The sequence below is a fragment of the Balaenoptera physalus genome (assembly GCF_965194825.1).
Source record: "Balaenoptera physalus genome assembly, chromosome: 18".
NCBI classification, from domain to species: Eukaryota; Metazoa; Chordata; class Mammalia; order Artiodactyla; family Balaenopteridae; genus Balaenoptera; species Balaenoptera physalus.
In genome coordinates, this window is record NC_138899.1 from 9,933,701 (window position 1) to 9,956,695 (window position 22,995).

The following is a 22,995-nucleotide window of genomic DNA, read 5'->3' on the forward strand; positions in this document are numbered from 1 at the left end:
CCTAAGCATGGAGCATCCCAAAGGAATCTAATATTCCCTAATAGGTTTGTGGTTACTCCCAGGTGATGGAGTAAATTGAATTAACGTTCTGGTTAACTAAAAGTTGTGATGGGTCCACGATTGTAAGGATTCAATAAATGTAAAATATAAATCCTATAAACCATCCTGGCTCTAATGGGTTAGAAAGGTCATTGATCTCTTTTCATGCCTCAGCGTTGTTATTCTGAAAATCAGTTATGGATATACAGAACGAAGGAAAAAAATTGGCTAGTTTAGATTTTGTATTAGGCGTTGGGAGAAGCAAGAGCATGTTATATGTTCAAACCAAATCTTCCAAGTCAAGCAGACAATGTTTTATTACAGTATAGCTTGGAAAATTCCTTTTTTATACTTCTTTTTTTTAATACTGCTTTTTAAAATACTTTTAAAATACTGTGACATTTTACATAGACATCATGATGTAGTGAAAAGCTGTACAATCCAGAACTCTAATCATAATTCTGCAATTTATTATCTGGGTAACCTTAGACAACCTAATTTCTATGAACCTCAGATTTCCCATCTGTAAAAAAGAGATAATAATACTACCTATGAAGATTAATTTGAAGATTAAGTTTAAAATGTGTAATATAGTACCTCAACACATGATCAAACAGCCGAGGAAATGAATAAGGATTTAGAGGATTTGAAATATACAGTTTACCAGTTTCATGTTATGGCCATTTATACAATTCTTCATTCAATGACTAAAGAATATACATTCTGATTCAAGAACGCATGAATGATTTATAGAACATGACCACTTACTACACCACAAAGGAATTCTGAATATAAACCAAATCAGTATCTTAGAGAAGGAATTATTTGACCAACATAAAATTAGAAACCAAATAACAACCACAAAAATCACCTACACATTAAAGAATTTTAAAACCGGGGCTTCCCTGGTGGTGCAGTGGTTGAGAATCTGCCTGCCAATGCAGGGGACACGGGTTCGAGCCCTGGTCTGGGAAGATCCCACATGCCGCGGAGCAACTGGGCCCGTGAGCCACAATTACTGAGCCTGCGTGTCTGGAGCCTGTGCTCCGCAACAAGAGAGGCCGTGATAGTGAGAGGCCCGCGCACCGTGATGAAGAGTGGCCCCCGCCTGCCACAACTAGAGAAAGCCCTCACAGAGAAACAAAGACCCAACACAGCCATAAATAAAATAAATTAATTAATTAAAAAAAAAAATTTTAAAACCACTTCCAAATAACTGAGGGAGTATAGAAGACACCACAATGGAAATAAAAAGTATCTAGAACTGAAAAATAATGAACATAATATATATCAAACTTATGAGAAGTAGCTAAAGGCATTTTTAGAGGGAAAATCATAGCCTTGAATGCACATTTAATAAAGGAATAAATGTTGACATTAATCTTCCAAGTATTCAACTCAGGTAATTAGAAAAATATCAACCAACAAAACACTAAAACAGCAGGAAGAAAGAGATAATAAAGATAAAAGCAGATTTTTTCTCTGAATTAAACATTTTGCAAATTATGTTTGTAATTAAATCTAAATGCCTTTTGGTGTGACATGTCTTATTTTCTGTGAACTTTTGTCACTGCTTTATCTTAGCTCGGGCAAATGCATCACTGCAAAATGCCATCGCTTGCTCCATTTCATTAATAATGCTTAACATATGTGTACTTCTTTTGCAAAGGGAAAGTTTTATGAAGCAGTTTATTGATCGCCAGCAACAGGACACTTGCTGCCTCTTAGGGGCTCTATCCTCATGACCTCATCTGAACCTAATTGCCTTCCAAAGGCTCCTCTCCTAATATCATCACACTGGGGTTAGGACTTCAACATATGAATTCTGGGGGGACACAAACATTCAGTCAATAACACACAGTGCTGTAGGGAAGAAGCCAAGGTTAGTTGCAGGGCATCAAATGTTTCTGGGAACAGGCAAACACCCTCTTCCCTCTACACTAAAGAAAAACATCCAGGGGACTTCCCTGCAGTCCAGTGGTTAAGACTCCATGCTCCCAATGCAGGGGGCCCAGGTTCGATCCCTGGTCAGGGAAATAAGATCCCACATACAGCAACTAAGCCCGTGTGCCACAACTAGAGAAGCCCGCAGCCAAAAATAAATAAATTAATTAAAGAGACAGAAAAACATCCAGGAGTGGAATCAAAAATAACAAGAGTGATAAAGGAAAGAGCAGATCCAGATAAAATTGGTAGTGTCAGGGGGGAGTGTAAACAGAGCCAGGAAATCCCAGAAAGAAAGCTGCCACATTTGATCCCTGTATTCTAACAGAAGAGGAAGCTCTGAAGTTAGGAGAGAAATATTGGAAATGCAGGAAAACAAATTTTGCATGAAAATGAGCAACCAAAAATCATCAAAGTCAAGTTCCCTACAAAAGTTACAAGAAAAAGAGAATCAGGAAGGGAATGCTATCCTATAGACAGGTGAAGAATCAAGCATGTATCTTGCCTTCTCCTTATGAATTGAACTACTGAGTAACCAAATAATACACGTGGGGAGGTGCCTCATTATAAAAGTAATCCAACTAATAAATGAAAAAGAAATGACAATTTTACAAACTGGGTGAATCAGTCATCTAAGCAACGAATATCAATACTGTTAACATCACAAAAGAGGGACAACCAGACATGATGTGCATTCTGGTCAAACCTGAGTGTGATGAAACTCAGAATCCAGTTGCCCATTTGCAGAAAGTACAGAGGACAGAAGAGCATGGTGAACTATACCATGAATGTACACTTAGCAAAATCCAGGCTCCAGGAAGCTATGGGTCAAATGGCCCAGGGTCTTCAACTGTAAGGGGGAAAAAAAGAGGAACCTGTAGATTAAAACACCTAAAGGCAGTGCCAGAAAATTGGCTAGACCCCTCCTTTGCTATGCCCTTCAGCTCCAATGTAGTCAACCACAGATAACTAACTCTATGCAAAATGATTTGAACTTCCAGGGTCTTGAATTCCATGTTCAAGTGCACAATTCTGGGACAATCTTTTAAATTAAAATTTTAAGACTTAAAAAAAAAATCACTTATGTTTTGTTTGAACATTTAAATTGAATGTATTTGTTTTTGATTATTAATTCAGTCACAGAACAGTTATCTTGTGGAGCTGAATGTATCAGGTTTACAAATATAAAATCACCCAAAGAAAGAGGCTTTTCAACTAATCTTTTATTTTTTTCAATTCAAATGCTATGTAAATATGTCACCCATACCCTTCTTTTTAAGTCCTGCATTTCTGATAGGTTTATATCCAGAATGAACAGTTAACACCTTTCATAAGCTGTAATTCCTTAAGTGCTTTGATCATTATTTCAGGTCCTGTCAGTATCTTCTGGAGCCAGAAGAGGGCACTGCAGAGCAGTGTAGCTGGTGCTGTCGGCTGAAAGAACTGCACGAAGCTTTACTAAAGCAATAGGAGAACTAGATAGTCACTACAGGCCTTCTTTATTTACCAGCAGAAAGAACAGTTTCTAAATATATATCAAGGCTATCAAATACAGGTAGGTAGGTAGATAGATTAGGTAGATAGATAGCTATAGATATCTCCTTTCTTCTTTCAAGAATATTCCCAAACCTGAATTGAAGTTATTCTATTACGGTGTTTATTCTTCTACTTATTCTGTTGTTAGTTACAAAAGCAGTGTTCAAGGACTCCTTGGTACAGATTAATAGCATATTCTGTTTTACCTGGTTCAAGTTTAGGACAAAGGAGATTTGGAAGCCCTTTAGAAACCATGTGCAGTGCAAGAAGTAATTTGGAAACAATAAACACATGTTGTCCCCAGTGTCTGCAAAGGTTTTTCCCAACGTGAAGAACACTGTTTTAAGTGTCAGCTGCCCAATTACAGGGGCAGAAGCCAGGTGATTGAGTTCAGACCATCACCTTACACTAGGGGAAAGACGGCTAAGGCCTGTCTTTGTCCTTTGAAGATGAAGCAAGTGTGGGATCCACAGTTCTCTCCTGAAACTTGCCTTCCCGGGGCCTCTGTAGCCTGGGCCCTTTCGTAACTGGTGAGCACTTTCAGCTGAGTCTTCTGTCTCCAAAGTGACTCTAAACAATGTTCCTCAGGAGATGTGCTGTCACCTCGGGGGGGGGGTCAATCAACGCACAAAGTCACTCGTCAGCAGAGGAGAGAAGATGTAAGAAAGTTTCATGATTCGATCATGGTAAACAGCCTTTTGTGCGTTACCCTGAAAATATAATTTCAAAAAAAAAAATGACTTCCACTCTTGTTTCCTTATCTACACATTAATTTATTCTTCCAAGAGTTCTAGTGAATAATGAAACCAGCTCAGTTTTTCATTATTGGAAAAAAAAGAGTGTACCGCCTCTCCTCACGTGAGGGAAATTGCCAGTGTGTGCAGTGATCCTTCCCTTCATTACAGATTTGCTGTGAAAGAGGAACGTTCTCTTGCTAGTAATGATGCTGTGTAGGTTGTCAGCTGTGGTGTGATGACCAGCTCTTTCCCAGCTCTGGCAACATGGCCACGTGGGTTGACATTATAGCATTCGTTTATAGGTTTGTCTGCAGACTGGGGCTCGGTGACTTTGCACCTCAAGTTACCCATCTCTCGTTCAAGAGAAACTGGATGGTCTATTTTTTCTGAATACAGAGTTATTCTGTCTCCTGCTTGACTTTCCTCCCTCAACTTTGTTTGAAAGTGTTTCCTCCATTCTCCTTGCTTAAAGGACCGCCTAGCTCAGCACTTGCACAGGTAGTTTGCACCAAGTTAATCTGCCCTGTGCACACTTCCAGCTTTAGTCCTTCACCCACTGCTTCCTTCGCTTGTAGAAATCCTAACTATCCTTCAAGGCCCAATACGACTTCTTCTTCAATCAAGTCTTTGCTAACTATTTGAGACACACCTAGTTCTCCCCGACCCAGAGCCCTACAGCCCCCCTTATCTTTTCTATGGTGCATAGCACCTAGCACTTTACAAGCTACTGTACCCTGCTTTTTACTGATAATCTCATGACTCTCCAGTAGTCACTAAAATCATACTAAGTGCTCAGGAAATCTAGTCTAATCTATTGATCAAAATGAACGGGACATTGTCCAAGTATCTGAGGTCTGCAGCTACACTTCCTAGTTATTGAATCTTCGCAGGCTGGTGTTGTCTCTCTCTTCTTTCTCTGCCCTTTTCCTGCCCACCCTGGATCCCTGTACACCTGTCACCAGTCTTACTTCTGTAACTGCCAAGCAGGACGGAGCTGAGTCTGTGGAGTGTATCTTCTGGTTTGTAGCCAGCCTCCAGGATTTTGTTTTCTTAGTCCTTTTCCCTGGGTTAATTTCATCGTCGCCAAGGAGGAAGAAACCTTGAAAGTTTGTCTCATTTGTCTCTATGTCTATAGGCAAAACAATTCTTAAACTCATCATTCAGATGAGTATTGGGTCCCAGAATCAGATGTAATGTGAATTAGACAACATTCTACTAAACGACGACAATAAGGGTCCAGTAGTCATTGCAACATTAAATTCTTTGGAAACTGAAAACCCTATTCGGATGTAAGGAGACATTACTACCAATGAGCATAGCCAGTGTGTCGCCCCCAAAGCTGTGACACGTAGCCTCACAAGCTTGTTTGCAGTTCTATTCAAATTAAAGATAGAAATTAAAATTAAACGATAGAATCAATCATATGATGAAAAAATTCATGTGTATTGTTTTCATAGTGTTATCTGTTTTGTGTGTGTAATGATTTGTCAGTATATTTCCCCTTTACACTCTTTTTTTTTGACATCTTTATTGGAGTATAATTGCTTTACAATGGTGTGTTAGTTTCTGCTTTATAACAAAGTGAATCAGCTATATGTATACATATATCCCCGTATCTCCTCCCTCTCCCCTTTACATTCTGAAACTAAAGTCACACTCATGATTTTACAGCTTCGCAAGTCTGTCTTCAGCATCAGGGCAAGGAACCTTCTAGAAAAGGAGACTGCAGTCACTAAAATTTTAAGGTAACATCGTTTAACACTGATACATATTTAAATACAAATAGGATTAAGTTAAGCAAAAAGGACCTTTTTTTAAAATAACTAATTTTCTGAGTATCAATATATACTTTCTGCTACAGAGTAGGTTTGGGTAACTATGTACTTAAAAATAATGTCAAACACATCATTAACGTCTCTCCTGAAAAGGTAATATTTTATTAGCTCAATCAGCCATTTTTTCTCTTTCATGCACTTAGACATAAATTATAAGTATAAACATTTACAGAAAGATGAAAATAACTTTTATTTTTACAGATTTTGTCTTTTGTGATCTCTAAAAGACAAATCACAATCTAAGGGAAAAATGGTAAAAGAGAAAGCTTTTTAATTTATTAAAAATAAATGTATTTAAAATCTATAAGAATCAAAAGCATATCCATTTTAGAATGCTTATAAAATAAGCATAAGCACATAATTTTAATGCTACTTTCTAAAATCTGCCTTGAAGTATCAGAAAGGAAAATTAAGCTAGCTACTTAAGGGTATTTTATACGACTGTGTTTTAATATAAAGTAACATGATCATTATAAAAATGCATAAGTATTTGGAATATAATTTATTGGTTCCTGTAGTACATAGACATGTATAAGAAACACACCTAAATATTGGAGCTGGAGGTGGAATGGCTGACAAGGTGAATAGATAAATTCATAGTAGGAAGCCCTGTCCAAACTGTGCTAAAGGGAAGGAGATTGATTCTCTTCTACTCTACCTGAGTTATTAAGAGTAGTCATGAAAGCATTTTGCCAGAATCTCTATCTCTGTAACTTGGATAACTGGAATGAGGAAATAAGGCTAATAGATATGATTTGAGAAACTATTTTGACTTTGTAACACTACCTGAAATTTGTATGCCAGAAACAATCCTAACTCATCGAGACAGGACTCTGTGTATTTATTCTTTATGTTGGCTGACGATTCACGCATACAGTTGAGTGTGTGTTGGAGTCCCTTCTATGAGATGAGAATAAATATTTCTGAGGCTTAGATATTATCACCGAAGAATATGATGAGATGAAACTGAAAGGTCTCATTGAAATAGAGAAAGGAAAGCTTCTAAGCAAATATAACCACCTGTGAACCAACTTCAGTTTGCTTCCAACTGGCTCAATCCTGGCGTTACCATCGGATAACACCACGAGGCTGGCCTCAAACACTACGTGGTCCTCCAGGTTCTTTATCCAGCTGGAATTGTACTAGACACGTTCATGGCACGGTCAGTCCCTAGGGTCTTGAAGACTCTCCCTGCTCACACCAAACAGGTCATGGGCTGGGTGCTGGATTTCTGGTTCACCCCCAGGAGCCAGAAACCACCCACGAGGAGATCCTAATATCCAGAGTCTACCTGCCAAATTAGGAATCAAGTGACCCTACTGACCTGCCCAGAATAAGTTTCCAGAAGGTGCCCTAGAGGTTCCCAGAGACCTTCAGAGCAGAGGCAGACAGGGACCCTTGGAAGGAGGTGACCTCCGTACACCCCCGTTCCTGTGAACTCTTTCTTAAACTTGCTCTTCCACTTTCCCTTTTCCACCACCTTTCCTACTCACCTTCTCCCAGTTTACAAAAGAATGGTGGTGCTCCCATCCACCCAAAAGAAAGGTGAAGCCCTAGGGTGCACTGATCTGAGAGGTCCGGTCCTCTGGGTGGCCAGACACAGGGGCTGTTCCCACGTGGCTCTCCCAGAGCGAGGGCCCCATGGGCAGCCCCTTATTGTCCATCCAAGCAACAGATTTGTGGAAAACTTCCTTCCAAGAATTCATCTGCCTTAGAGTTAGGCCTTAGCAATACATGGATGTCACAAGGGCCTGTGTTAACATGTTATTTGTATTGAAAAATAACAATCAGACTTCTGACAGATTCGCTGATTGGTTTGGCAATAAAAACGAACTTTGTGGGTGCGCAGGGTCATAACATTGAATGGATTGGATGGATGAGACTCCCCAGCATTTTCTCAAAGTTATATTAAAGCACATATACAATAATGCTAGAAAGGACATCCTTTACTGCTAATTGACGTTATGAGTGGAACATTTAGTTGTTGATATTTAAAAGTACAGAAGTGGTTTTAAAAAGAGATAATTTATGAGTACCTGAGCAGAAACAACAACAACAACTAAAAGAGAGGAAAAAAAAAGAGAGGAGAAGAGAAATTAAAAAGAAAAGGAAAACATTTATAGTCACCTGGGGCCAATGGTTCAAATAGCCCTACACAAATTGGAGAGGAAGGAAGGTTTCCAGCACTCTCCCAGGGTCTCCGTGCTCCCACCGACCCTCTCCTCCCCCAGGCCTCCCCTTTCTCTCTGTTAAGGAAGTTCTGCCAGGTGACTTAGAAGCGGAAAGAGAAATACTATATGATGTCACTTACATGTGGAATCTAAAAAAAAAGTCAAACTCCTAGAAACAGAGAGGAGATTGGGGATTGCCAGGGGCTGGGAGGTAGGAGAGATGAGGGGATGTTGGTCAAAGGATACACGTTTCCAGTTTTAAGTTCCGGGGATCTAATGTCCAGCATGGTGACTGAAGTTAGTAATATTGGATTGTATACTTAAAATTTGCTAAGAGAGTAGATCTTGTGTGCTTACCACATACACACACACACACACAAACACACACACACAAACACAAAAACAGCACAAAAAACAGTAACTGAGGAGATGGATGTGTTAATTAACTTTATTGTGGTACTCATTTCACAATATATATGAATATCAAATCGTGTTGTACACCTTAAATGTACACAATGTTATTTGTCAGTTATACCTCAGTAAAGCTGGGGGAGAAGTCGCCTCTCCCTTGACCATCTGCATTTTGAAAGGCTTTGAAAGAAGGAAAGAACTTTAAGACCAGGAGGTGCAGACTCGATATCTTAAAAGATGGGGCTGCCTTGATACAAAAGGGAGGTCTGATGGAGACTTGTTTCTGTCACTCTTGATTTTCCTAAGTGTTTTGTTTTCATAGACTTAGAGTCTTTAGTTTCATCTAAGAGGTTCCTCCCCAGGGAGGCATGGAAAGAAGACCTGAGCTGGAACGTTTGGGCAAGTCCATCACTGGTGGGCATTAGTCACATATTAGTGTCTTAGAAATAACTTTTTTAAAAATAGCAAATATTTGGGGAAAATAATACAAGACACATCCCAGATGTAAGGTATCTGGAGGACTGTTGTATAAACAGGGAAATTATTTAAATTTAAAGTTTGGAGGAGATGATCTTCAGGGTCCCCCAGGTGTAACACAGGATACTGGACTTAGCGTTAGTAGGCCTGGACCAGCATCTGGCTCTGCTCTTCTATAACCTTAAGCTACTCACTTATCTGAGCCTCCATTTTCTCATCTGCCTTTGTGGTGTAGACTGCCCCAAAAGGTCATCTGAATTATCTGTTGATGAAGCGAAGTGAAATGTTAATACTTACTATGTGAGGGAAACCACCAGTTCAGCAGTCTTAATAATGTCTCAGAAGGGATAGGTCAGGGCTGGATATTCATAAGGTTGGGGGTTTGGGTTTAAGTGTTTTTAGTGGGGAGATCTGGTTGAGATTGGGCAGAATTCTTCATATAAGAGTTTAGGTCATTTTGCAATATGTACGAATACTGAATCATTATGTCGTATACCTGAAACTAATGTTATATGTCAGTTACACCTCAATTTTAAAAAAAGGAGTTTAGGACTCTTCAGGATATACAAGTAACAAGTACTTGTTATTATCGACAGGTAACCATTACTTTTCGGGGGAGGGCAGCATCCAGGGTGGGGGATGAGGAAGAGGTGACACACTTTCATCTCTCCACTGCCTTCAGTGCTCTTTACACCCTCTATGGCATGACAGTTCAGTCATCAGCTGTGGAGTTTGCACTTCTGATTTTCACTTACCTTCTTGATTTGGGGTGATTCTGAGAAGAGGGAAAATAAATGGTGACTCTGGGCTGCCATCTCTACTCCAGAAATCTGTTCTATTCTCTGCCTTTTGAATTTTTTACCATATATATGTATTACCTTTAAAAAATAAATACAGCTAATTTTTAGAAACAGCATTCTTAAAATATTTAGGATTGATGCCTACCTGGGCAGTGTCTTGGCCCGAGTCTTGATGAGAACCAGTTAATCTGATGTGACTGGTTTGTCCAGTTGATGACCTGTTGTCTAGAGAAAGGAAATGGCCCATTAGTCTGTAGCTCAGATGAGTGGATTTTTGGAAAGTTCCTGAAGCTAACAATGAAATTACTTATGGTTAAGGCCTTAAATGCCTGGACATTCATTTCCTGGAATGAATATTCAAGTCATGTTGATGGAGAGGTCTTGATTCTTAGTATTGATAATTAAGCTGTGGGGTTACCAGGGGTCTAAATTCTCAGGGGACCCACATTTCCAAATATCCATCTTTCATTTGAAACAGGGTCGGCATTATTCCAGCGAAGACTGTGCTATATACCTCCCCATGAACAGGAAGTTCAAGTCCACAAATGATTTCTATACATAATCATGTTTAATTTGTATTCTTCTACTTATTTTTTGAAATTGTCTGCTTTGAAAATTGAAATGAACTTCTGGATATATATGGGAACACTTTTGATGAGAAACAAAAGTAGGGCATTTTTACAGAACTTGAGAGTAGTGTCGCAAGCTTAAATGCAGGTGACTCATTTGGCACTAATGGGCCAGAGTTATCTGGAGAGCATTGTGAGAGAGAGGACGGCCCACCACCTAAATGATAAAATCCAGGGTTGCTATTAAATTCACTCTTATTTTGACTTCATCTACACCATTCAGCTCCACTAAAGAAAGCTTCCTTCAAAAGGCAGTGACCTTTACACCACATCAGATGAAATCAAAACAAAGAGCAGTGCGTTTCATCACTCCCTCTACTGAGATTTCTCTAATTTGAGCCCTGAAATTGAACAAAAATACATTATCATTCCTGCTAGGCTGAATACATAGAGAAATGTCAGAATAAAATAATTAAACATTTTACATTATTTTAGAAAGTGCCATCCTTTTGTAGTTTGCCATCAGCATCTCATTAGCTAGGATGGAGCTTTATAACCTTTTTGAATGCTCAGTCTGGTATGATATTTGTATTCTGATATTTGGATCTATGACATAATTTTCCTTGCCACACAATTAATAATTTTTTAAATTTAGTTGAATGCTACTTACTATTTAAAAATTAAATATATATAATGACATATGTTTGGTGAGTTTTTCTCATCATTTTAAGAGAGTCATTTTTATTGATTACAAATACATATATTTCTGGACTGGAATTTTGTGCCCTTCTTGACACTGACCTACAAAGGGCGCCTCATTCCTGTCCCAGGTCCGGTCACATAGAATGTGCTGTGTCAGTGTAGTAGAAATGGAAAGAAGACAGGATTTGCAGCCAACCACACTTGGCTTTAAGTGCCCTGAGTAGCAGTGACTCTTGGGAAGGCTCAGCTTCTCCATCTGCCAAGTAGGGCTATAGGTGACCTCATAGGAGTTAAGTGAGCATGTGTATCAAGTACTCACTTGGCAACTCAGTAGCCAAACTGAGTTCTAATTCTGGCTCCATCACTTCGTGGATGTTTGACATTGGGCAAGTTACTTAATGTCTCTGCACCTGCGTTTTCTCATCTGTTAAATGGGATCTATAAATTTATAACCCCTGCCTTATAGGAGAGGATTAAATGAGTTGGTATCTGTAGGTGATTTTTCATTATTGGCAATAAGTTAGGGGAGACCCACAGTTGCCCCTGAGAGGCAAGCAATTGACAGTTACCTTTCAAAGCTGATCCTCAAGGGCGTGGTGCAGAATCTCCACTGTTGCCCAGCAGAGACTAGATCTGAGGGGCATAAAATGCTTTTGATACATCGGTGTACTCTTTTTCCAGGTTGATTCCAAGGTTCTTGCTTACCCAGCTGGAAGCAGTCTATCTGCTGCAGCTTTACACTCAGTTAAGCCTTGCTAGGCTGGCTAACATGTTCGAGGTATCATCAGATCATTTGTTTAAATCATTTGCTGGATGTTTATTGGTGGATATAGTCCCGAACTAACAACATAGATTCCTCAGCCAAGGTTGGCATCCCCGATGGCTGGCGAGAAGTCCCGGGCTTGGAAAACTGTGATTGTCGTAGTGCCCTAAGGGCAGCTGTCAAGTTCTCCATTCTGCTTGGCTGCACCAGGAAATCAAACAGTCCTATCTCAGAAGCGGGAAGCCTACATAGGCTTTGGCAGGAAGCCTAGTCAAACAGGTAGAGACCAGCATCTCGCAGGGACAACCAGCAAAGGGAGAGGTGAGGGGTGGTCACAGGTGTTGGTAAAGTCAAGCCTGATGGACTTGGCAGCTGGAAGAGTGATGGTGAGTGGGATTTAAGTCAAGGTCATTGGCTAAGAACAGCTGGTGATCAGGGCAGGGGAGCAGCTGAACAGAAGCTGTAGCTGCCGTCGTGGGCACCACGGGTAGATCAGTGACCGCTGGGGCGGAGACAAGCATAGCGTCATCTTCTGCGTGGGTTGTAATACCTGCCTGGAACCTTCGGTGTGCACGTCCCTTTGGCGCTCCATAACTTCGGCGTGGGTGAGGGCTTAGCTGGGGGTGGTCCTTCCTGGGCTGTAGGCTCAATGAGGGTGTTTCTCTTGGTCCACTGTCTTCTTCGAGGGCCCAGTTCTCCCAGCTCTCTCTCCCCAGGGTTTAGGACAGATGAACTGACGTCTGGGCTCTTCTCTGGGATGTGAGCATTTTTCTGAGTCCGTAGCAGGGTTACTAAATTCAAACCCCAGTGAATGGTGTGGGGTCTCAGACATTTTATTTGCTGAATTTGGATAGATGCACTAAAGGCATGGATTTCCCATGAGGTCACTTTCTTTTTCACATATGGTATCTACGTATGATAAGACGTAAGGCTTCTTTCATTTTTCAGTCTACAAGAGGTTCTGGTTGTTGGTGTATTTACATGTCTACGTATGAAAACATTTTCATGAAAAACACAAGATTGGAAGGAACTAATTCACTGTTGCTATTGAAGAGCCGTACTCAGGACTGGGCTGACTCACAAAGGAGCAGGGTACTTACTGGGGTAAAAGCGCAGCTATTCCCTCATCGCAGCAAGAGGCCGATACAGAGGCGCTCACCTATTAGCATCACTGGGTCCCTGCTTTGGAGGATCACGTTGTCACTTACATGGAGGCAGGTAAGAGCCCCTTCCAGGAAACACTCATTATCTGTTCTCTTACCCAGTTCTGCAGCCATAGTTTTACATAATTACCACTAAAGGACTATCTTCCTATTGTCTGTTGATGTGATTACATTATATTAACCACATCTGATAATACTTGACAAGGTGCAGCTCAAGATTTGAGTAAAATCCCTCAAATTTAGTGTCCTGCAAAGCTACACCGCTGTTCCTTTAGATGGTAATTACGTTTAATACCAGATAGTATCATCGTGTAATCTAAGTTTTCTATAATGGATGAAAATAATTTGAAGACTCACAGGCCTCTCTCTTTCATTACAGAAGGTACAGGCTTTTCCCACACCCTCGTTCTGGAACATTAAGAAAGAAAATGTGGAGACAGAGAAGAAAGAAACCGAGGACCCCCTGCTGCTGTTTCTATAAACAACTAGTGGTGTTTAAAGGCTAATAAAGCTCCAAGATCTCTCTTAGAACCATCACCTTTGGGCCAATTTTAAAATATTTTAGATGGAGAAATGTCAAGAAAAATAGAGACAGTTTCTTAAGACATGATTCTCTCCCCTCAACCTCCATAAAAGATTTTATATAAATATATGGCTGTCATATAAGGGGCAATTGAAATTCCACAGCACAAAGGCAATGCAGAGAAGAAGAAGAAGAAGAAAAAAAAAAGAGTCAATCTTTCATATGTTTTTTTCAAAGCCTTGGCAAGAAACCAGGGGTAATATTTTTGCAACTGGGAATGTGTGTTTGCTGAAGAATATTCCCACATTTGAATCATCCTCAGGGGTCCTAGGCTTGTTTTACTTTCAGAGGTAGAGAGGGCATCACATTAACCCCAGCTGGAAAAGGAAAATGCCCCACTGTAATTCTCCTCCGGGGAGCGGGGATAAAGGGATTACATATGCCTGCATAATGGGGAATTTCCTCACTCAGACAAGACAAAAGACTTCATTATTTTCCACCAGACACTTGAAGCCTTGTGTCTCCCGGTTCCAGAAGCCAAGAAGGCCGACCAAGTTTGTTTAATTTTAAACCGCTAGATGGAGTTTCTAAGAAACCGGCCTTCCAGGACCGGCCATTATGAAGAGATAAAGAGAAGATATTGAAGACCTTCATGCCACGACTCTTAGGGTCTTTGCCCTAAGACGAGTGAGACCTTCCCTGAAGATCACAGAGTGTGTCTTCGATACCTGAGCTTTGCTTTTTCTCTAGGCAGCAAAGAAATGAACACTTTCTTCCTGAAAACATATTTCTTTGATCCTTATGTGAGACCAAAAGGCATCTAAATCCTCATGAAAAATTTAAAGTGGCAAAATAGAACTTAATTGAACATTGGAGTAATTTTCCTTCTGGCTAGGTCTATTCCTGAGTAGCTTTAACAATGTGTGCATCTCATTTCTTATTGGTGCAGTATGAAAAGTCCCAAATTCCTCAGTTATTTACTGAAATAGTAAATAACTATTTAACAGTTACGTAACTATTAAATAGTTATTTACTATTTCAGCTTGGCAGTAGATTCCTGTAAGACAAGATGCACAGTGACCCTGTTCCCAGTGACAGATCCAATCTCCTGTTTAAGAGATTGATTTCAGCTCAGCTTCATGCTGGCTTGCAAGTTTCCCTTAATAGCTCTCTCATAGAATATAGCTAAAGTTTATAAACTTCCTACTTGCAAGAAGCAACGTCTGGTTTTTTGTTACCGTTTCAGGGTCTCATCTGTTATAGGTGTGCAGCCTGCTTCTTGAGTGGTGTAGTATTCTAACTTGAGATCAAATTAAGATTATTTAACTTCCCCTTTCGAAAGCGTATTTCAAACACGAAAGCCTATTTCGAAGGCATATTTCTGCTTTGTGAGTATTTCCGTGCTTCGTGAGCACGAAGGGATCAAAAAAGAAATGAAGACATTTGATCTTCGCAGAAGATGTCAAGGTTCCTTCGTGTAACAGATGTTTCTTGAGCGCCTACTGTGTACAAGGTGAAGTAATCAGTGACCAAGCAGAGTGTCGTGGAGCTGTTTGGAGCATGGCGTGGGCAAGGAGCTGCAGGACCAGTGACAGCGAAGTGGAAGGCTGGAAGGGCAGGTTGGAAGCGGACCCTACAGGACTTTGCAAGTCAAGCTGAGCTTTTGGTCTTCGTCTTTCTCTGAAGAGCCGTAGGATGCTGAAGATTTTAAGGCAGTGATGATAGCTGTATTCGTCACCTATTTCTGTGTTGCAAATACTCCACAACTCAGTGATTTACACAGCACGTGGATAACCTCACAGTTCGAGTCAGGAAGCTGGGCCTGGCGTAGTGGGGTCTCTGGCTCTGAGTCTTTCACAAAGCTGCAGGCATTTTGACGGGAATGGGCAGAACGCCCTGCCCAGCTCGCTTGCATGGTAATGGATGAGCTGGTGTGCCTCCTGGGCTGTCGGATGAATGCTTCACTTCCTCAAGGGCTGTTCAGGGGAGGGCACCCTCACCCCTTTAGGAAGGGGGTCTCTCCATAGCGCAGCTCCCAACAAGGCAGCCTTCGTCCCCAGAGCAAGCGAGAGACTGCGGAAGACGAAAGCACAGTGTCTGGTGACCTCTTCCATCTCCTCTGCCTTATGTTTGTTTAAAGCAAGTCTCCAAGTCCCGCCCACACGAAGGGGCTGCACACGGGCATGGAAACCAGGAGGTGGGGTCATCGGGGGCCATCTGAGAAGCACCCGCCGCAATCACACCGTGGATGGTCACTTCAGAAATCACTTTGCTTGGGATAATAATACGTTTGTGGAGACCGCTTGAGAGGCTGTGGCTCTGGTCCAGAGTGTACATCCCTGCTGATCTGTCAGAACAGAGAAGACTTCCTTTCCAACACAGATCTGTGTCAAACTTGCTGTTCTGTCCTCCACCCTCTATGGAATGTTGTAACATTAACCGTGACACAGGACAAGGAAAGTCAATAATAGCAACTAAAATTTAAATCGAGCGTTTATGTTTCCAAAGCACTTGCACATTCATAATCCTGCTTGATTCCTCCCACTCCCTATGAAGTCAGTAGCAAAGGTATTATTGTCACCACATCTTACACGTGGGGCACGGAGGCTCGGAGAAGGCATGTCACTTGCCTGAGGTCCCACAGCTGGGAAAAGCTGAGGCCAGAAGTGCGTGGTTCTAAACTATATGTTTTCTCAAATCCTCTTCTCCATTTGGCCTCCAGACAGAGGGAGAACTTTCTGTTCGCTTCTGTGCTGCTGGGTGGAGACCTGCAAACCTCTGCGGCTTTGCTACTTTGAACCTGAGACTAGCAAGTTCTAAATCCTGCCCCCATGCTCCCCTCACTTCACTCTCCGTACACCCCCATCTCCCCCTTCACGTGTCCGTTCTGTCCATCCGTCAGCCCGTTCGCGTGCCGGGAACTGCGCTTCTAGGAATATGGGTTTGAGTGATGAAATGGTCCCTGAGAAATGTACAGTCTAATAAGGGAGGTAACTAATGATGGCCAAATGCCACAAGCATTAAACAAGCTCGGTCAATAACATGCTGCAGGAACACGGAACATCAGACATAATCCTCCTGCGCTTTCACATCGGTGAAATATTTATTTCTCACTTGATGTTACTTATCAGAACCCATTTATATCAAAGTTTGTAATTATATGACGCACGTCAAAACGTGATTTGGTACTTCCTAGTTTGGGTTACAGTTGATGCTTGTATGTATAATAAAAGTGTATTTCCTTTTAAAAATAATAAAGCAAGCTTTTACCATACTTGCATGTGAACCTTGGCACATTGCATTAGAGAATATATAGCCTCTTAGTAGCATCTGATTGTGCCAGATTGAAGTGACTTTTCTCCCAAGTTTATTATTTTCTTAAATAACAAAATATTTTACATTTATCAAAGAATGTGACAGTGGCTTATGTATGAAGCTGTTTTATCTATGCAGAAACCTCCTAACGTTGCATCCTTCCTACACGTGCTTCAAAGCCCAGGTGTCCTCAGGGTGGAAGTACTGTGCACCTGCTTTCCCACACCCTTGCCCCCGCCAGGCCTCTCATACCCCAGATCCATCTCCTTTTATCTGAGTTTCTTCCTTCATCCATAGGGAACTCGTTTTTGACAACTAGTCTCCTTGTGTAATATAATTAGATTTTCCCCATACGTTTTCTTTCAGATGGATTTATGTATCTGTAGAAAAGTTTTTTCTGTACCGTTAGCTGTTTTTGTTGGGGGAGGGAGATTATTACGGACAAATAGCTAGTTATTAACTATAATGGATACCTTGCCTAGAAGAAAATTTTGCCTTTTAATTTTAGTAAGATTCTACCACTGTACTTAAAAGGGGGGAAGCGTAAACCTTTAAGAGCCTTTCATGAACTGCCTTTCATGTGCCCCCCTCAAAAAACGATTGCCTTCGCCCAATTTGCTATGAATATGACCCTCAGTTTTCAGCAAAGAAACCCTAGCATTACCTTTAGAGTTTCCTAGTTTGAAAGACACTGGACATCCTCAAAGGAGAGAACGAGATGTAAGAGCATTCGGTCTGAGGAGAGACTCCGCAAGGGGACTGACTGCTAAATGAAGACAGAGCCTGTTGGCCTTGGTTTTGGTACCAGATCTGGGGGTGAGGTGCTGGGGTGTGGGTCTGGCACAGGGGGTCAGAGAGTCACATTGAGCCTGAGGCTCCAAAGGGGACCATTAACACCCCAGCGAGAGGGCCCCACCTGCCTGATTTCACCCTGCTCAGATCGCAGGGCACCTTGTTACCCCAGGAAAGGAGGAGGTGAGTCGGCAGCCTCTGCTCAGAGAACAAGAAGATTCTGGCAGGAAATGGAAACCACCGAGGCTGATGCTGTGAAGTCACCTGTTACATGTTCTAACTGGCCCAGGGTTAGCGAGCATTTTCTTCTTTTTTTCCCATCAGTATCTAGTTTGAAATTGTTCCAGCAAACAGTGCTTAGAATGTAGAAGGAAGTGGTAGGAAAAGGATAGTAAGGCAAATGGTTCTATATGTTACATTTAAGTGGCTGTCTTAGTGTGATTAAGCACGGGTTTTCTGATTGTAGGATAGAGCTAAAAAGCCAGCCCCCATCAACCCCGCCCCAGATGAGTGAATCACAGAGAACCTGAAGACTCACATATGGACTGCAAACATTCATGTCACGTGTGTGGCTGAAACTCCAGCCCATTTGAGAATTATTTTCTGAATTCTCTAGACCCAACAGAAAAGAGAGAGCTGATCTTGAAGCAAAGAGGACAAGAGGGGTTGCTTTCTCACCCCAACTTCAGCCACGCTATTGGTGGAGGAGATGGAAGAGGAGGTGTCATAGGGTGGGGGTAGGGGGCCTTCCAATAAGGGTTTGTCTCCATGGAGACCTGCTTGTCTTGTTCAGTCAGAGGAGGGGGTCTCAGGTGTGGTCCCGACTCTTCTCCAGCAAGGATGCCCAGGCATCCTCAGACTGGGCTTTCGGGCAGACACCAGCAGTTTTTTTTCTTTTTAAATCACAGGCAGCTTAAAGCTAGTTACATTCTATATACTTCAAGCATAGCAGGGACGCCCAACTCAAATGGGTATTTTATAATCAAGTTGTATGTGTTTTGTATTTAAGACCTATAGGTCTCATCTACTTTAGGGAAGTCTTGTGACAAAAAGTAAAAGTTACTAAATGGTTAAAAGTCAAGTCTTTTTTTAAATATTGAAGTACAGTTGATTCAAAATGTGTTAGTTTCTGGTGTACAGCACAGTGATTCATATTACATATATACATATATATCTGAATCTTTTTCAGATTCTTTTCCGTTATACAATAGTTACAAGATAATGAATATAGTTCCCTGTGCTATACAGTAGGACTTGTTGTTTATCTATTTTATGGATAGTATTTTGTACCTGCTATACAGGGACAAATTAGGAGTTTGGGATTAGCAGATACAAACTACCATATATAAAATTGAAGGTTAAGTCTTGACTGCTTACACAAGTGGCAAGGCTCTGCATATCTATGCCAGAATAGCACTGTTCTCCAAATAGATTTTTTTCAGAATGCCTTCATGATTTTCAGACCTTTGTCCAAAAAATAATTCATACTGTACATAATATGAGATCATCCTATACCTTTGTCAACTCAGCTGAACTTACAAATCCATTTTCCTCTTTGACCCCATTCCAGTCCCAGAAATAGCACAGTCTCTATATATCACTGCCATAAATCCTTGTTGTTCAACAAAATTTTGACTTGGATTTTATCTCAAAATGGTCCATGTTGCTCATTAAACTAAGAAGAGTGATTTGGGGGCATTATTTCCTGTAATGCATTTACATTTGTTGCATGTGTATGATTTCTCATAGGTATTCGTCGTAATTATCTTCACTGGCATCAAAACTGTTTTTAAGTACTTGAAAATACACGTGATATCATAAGAGATGCTGTTTTAAGTATGCTGAACAGACATAGATCTTTTTCTCGAAGATCTTAACTCTGAGACAGACAGTAATAATATAACTCAAAGCCAATCTAGAAATGCAATTTAGGAACCATAAATACGAAAGTGTTACGAATGCAGTGACAGAAGTACATGGGTTCCAGTTTGAACACATATGGTGTCATAAAATTTGCATATCACAAAATCATTGCATTTTAAGTCTGTGAGTTTTCTTCAAGATCAAGGCCTTTTCCTCGCTTTATGGTAATGAAACTGAGCCCAAAGATCCCTCAACTGGTTCGTGACAGTGTCGCCTTGGAACACAGGTCTCTTAACCACGGATTTCTTTTCCTTCCACTTGACTACTACATCAAGGGAATTTCTGTCATTTCCAGTTGGAGAGAGCTTCCTGGAGAAGAAATGTTGTTTTCTCTCCAAATCATTCACACCACAGGTGTTGCGTCACCCAATTGTCTTCACTCATTAGCAAATCTGAAATTAACACAAGCCTGGTTACGGTTTAAAGCGAACATGTTTTAAAAAGTCTTCAGAGCTTTGTGACTACAAAGAAAGTGGCAACTGGTTACCTGTAAGCCACAGGCTTTCAGCTGACATTTCTCTAGGTGTTCATTCCAGCTTTAATTACTTGTCTTTTCTATTAGTTTTTTGCCTCTAACTTTCCCCTTTCCTAGCGTTCTGCAAAGTCTCCTTGGAACATATATTCCATCAGCCCGGGAGCCTAGGTGGACAAATCCTTCCCCAAGGGCTTTTATTAGAAACCTCCCTGTCTAAATTGAAAACCAGCATCATGGGTACGTGTGGTTAGGCTGGCCCTACTGCTTACAGAATCCTGGTAGGGGCTCTTCTGTTTGGGGTGGGGGGGGTGGGGATGGAATGGGGACACATGGGGAGGGGATTGTTTTCTATTTATTTTCCAGCACCTTTTTGTGGCTATGACCGTTCTGTTTTGAAGGTGTTCTTGACACAGAACCTAAAGCTCATTTACATTATTGGCGATGTGTCATTTGCTGTACTTTGTCTTATCATTGGTGTTTCCTTAAGCATAAGAAGAATAATGAGCAGTTATGCATTATTCATCCCAAGTGTACAAATCAGGCATTTATCTGCGGCTCCTTTTTTTTCTAGAGCTTGCACTCGACAGCGCATGCTGAGCGGATCATTTGAGGGGCAGCCGGCAAAGGAAAGGTCAATCCTCAGTGTGCAGCACCACATCCGCCAAGAGCGCAGGTAAATACACCGGAAGACAAGGCTGCAGAGAAACGAAGGAAAGGAGTTTTACAGGAAGCGTCACTGACCCCAGCCCTGGTCAGGAGGCAGGCACGGGTGAAGAGCTGAGTTCTGTTTGCTGATGGCAACAGTAATAAAACTCACAATCAGATTCAGAGAATCAAAACATCTTTCAAAAACCCTTCCCTTGGTGATAGCCAAATTCTCACTTTTAAGATCAGAAGGAAAAATTCTGAATTTTGTTAGATGAGATCAAAGGCAGGTGGATAGACTAAAACTTTTGCTATAAAAAGAAATATTAAGCATTTGTGATGCTATCAGGAGTTATTTTATTTCATTCTTATGATGGTCATTGCTTAAAAGTCCAAATTTGGTCTCGAGATGTATTGATCAGTTGGTTGTGATTGTTTTAGGTCACTAAGACACGGATCAAACAGCCAGAGGATCAGCAGGGGGAAATCTCTTGAAACTCTGACTCAAGATGTAAGTTCTAAGCAATGCTTTGGATTTTGGAAGTGTGATTGTGAAAACGTATTTAAATGGTTACTTAGACAATTCCAGCACCTGGGTTCTTCTGTCACATTGTCACGTCTGCTTAACACTTCATACCAGAAGGAATCAGGAAACTCAGGAAGCAAACTAAATGGCCAGGTATGGAAAAGTGACCATAAACTGTAGAAAAATCTGGACACCCTACAAAGCACATATCTTCGTTTAGATAGTAACACGAAAGTGAAATACCAGACGCATTTGACTGAAATTAAAGACATTTAAAGCATTTTATGGCAATGAATCACATCCGTAACTTTAAATATTTACTAATTTCCAAATACAGGTCCAGTGTCTATCATTTCAGAGTTAACATACTAGGAAATAAAATTTTATTTCTAGAGGAATTTTTCTGTCAAAGACTGCACAAGATTTCCCAAGAATTTCTTTGCTTTTCAACTCTAGGTCATTCATTTATTCATTAACTGACACAATAAAATATTTATCAACTACTTATGAAGTGCCAGGTCCTGTTCTAAGGGATGAGAAGTAGCAGGGAAACAAGACAAAATCCCTGCCCTGTAGGAGCTTACATTCTAGTAAAAGAGACCAACAATAAGCAAGCAAACAAATATATCAATATAATCCTTTCTGGGTGTGATTTTTATTTAGTTTCCATCATCTCTTCATTGCTGTGGCAGGTTTGCTCTGTACTACAAAGAAAAATCAAATAGTGTAAAGAAATCAAAGGTGGTAAGTAGAGTCACGGATGTAGAAAACAAACTTATGGTTACTGGGGGATGAGGTGGGGGAGGGATAAATTAGGAGATTGGGATTGACATGTACACACTACTATATATAAAATAGATAACCAACAAGGCCCTACTGTATAACACAGGGAACTCTGCTCAATACTCTAATGGCCTATATGGGAAAGGAATCTTAAAAAAAAAAAAGAATGGATATATGTATATGTATAACTGATTCACTTTGCTGTACGTCTGAAACTAACACAACATTGTAAATCAACCATACTCCAATAAAAATAAAAATAAAAGAAATCAAAGGTGGAGATTTGGGGGCAGGGAACAGTAGAAAGGAGGGTGACACCTCTGAATTAGCCCAGAGACCCAAAAAAAGTGAAGGAACGAACCATGTGAAATCCCAGGGAAACCAGGGGAGGCAAAAGTCTAACCTATGGGCTAGACTCGCCAGCAGTGAGATCACACCGAGATTACCATGAGAGAGTTGGAAAGGACATACTAAATACTTATCATTAGTGAAGCCCTGATTAAGATACAGGTGTTGAGTCTGGATAACTTGGCTAAGAAAGCAGAGTCTTGAATGTTCAGAGCCAAGGAGGGCATTTGAGAAAGTTAGCAAGGCTTAGGGTTTTTTGTTTTTCTCTTTTTCACCACTTTACCTCTTATTTCTGAAGAGTTTCTGGAGTTTTCGGCACAGTCCATCTGCTTTCAATCTGCAGAAACTGCTTAGTCAGAGTACCCTCTCCTCATTAAGCGTTTCAGGCGAAACAGGATGGAGGAAGTTGGTGATGAGGAGCCCTGATATCACCATTAACAGTATGTGTGGTCCTCGTTGGCACCAACATCTGTTAGCACCATGGCTGTCAAGCCAGAGCTCTGTCTGACGTGATCTAC

The 22,995-nt window shown here is 40.9% G+C and overlaps 1 protein-coding gene across 7 annotated transcripts in view; it reads left to right on the plus strand.

Annotated features, from left to right (window-relative positions):
• NALCN (sodium leak channel, non-selective) overlaps positions 1 to 22,995 on the plus strand; it is a 282,121-nt gene that overhangs the window by 206,473 nt on the left and 52,653 nt on the right. For all 7 annotated transcript variants that reach the window (XR_014255981.1, XM_082434589.1, XM_082434590.1 and 4 more), the window contains 3 exons: positions 5,928 to 6,001; positions 20,747 to 20,848; positions 21,262 to 21,331. Coding sequence is in view for 6 of the 7 variants with exons in the window: in XM_082434589.1 (XP_082290715.1) it covers positions 5,928 to 6,001; positions 20,747 to 20,848; positions 21,262 to 21,331 (246 nt within the window). In the remaining variant the exon portion in view is untranslated. The remainder of the gene's footprint in view (positions 1 to 5,927; positions 6,002 to 20,746; positions 20,849 to 21,261; positions 21,332 to 22,995) is intronic.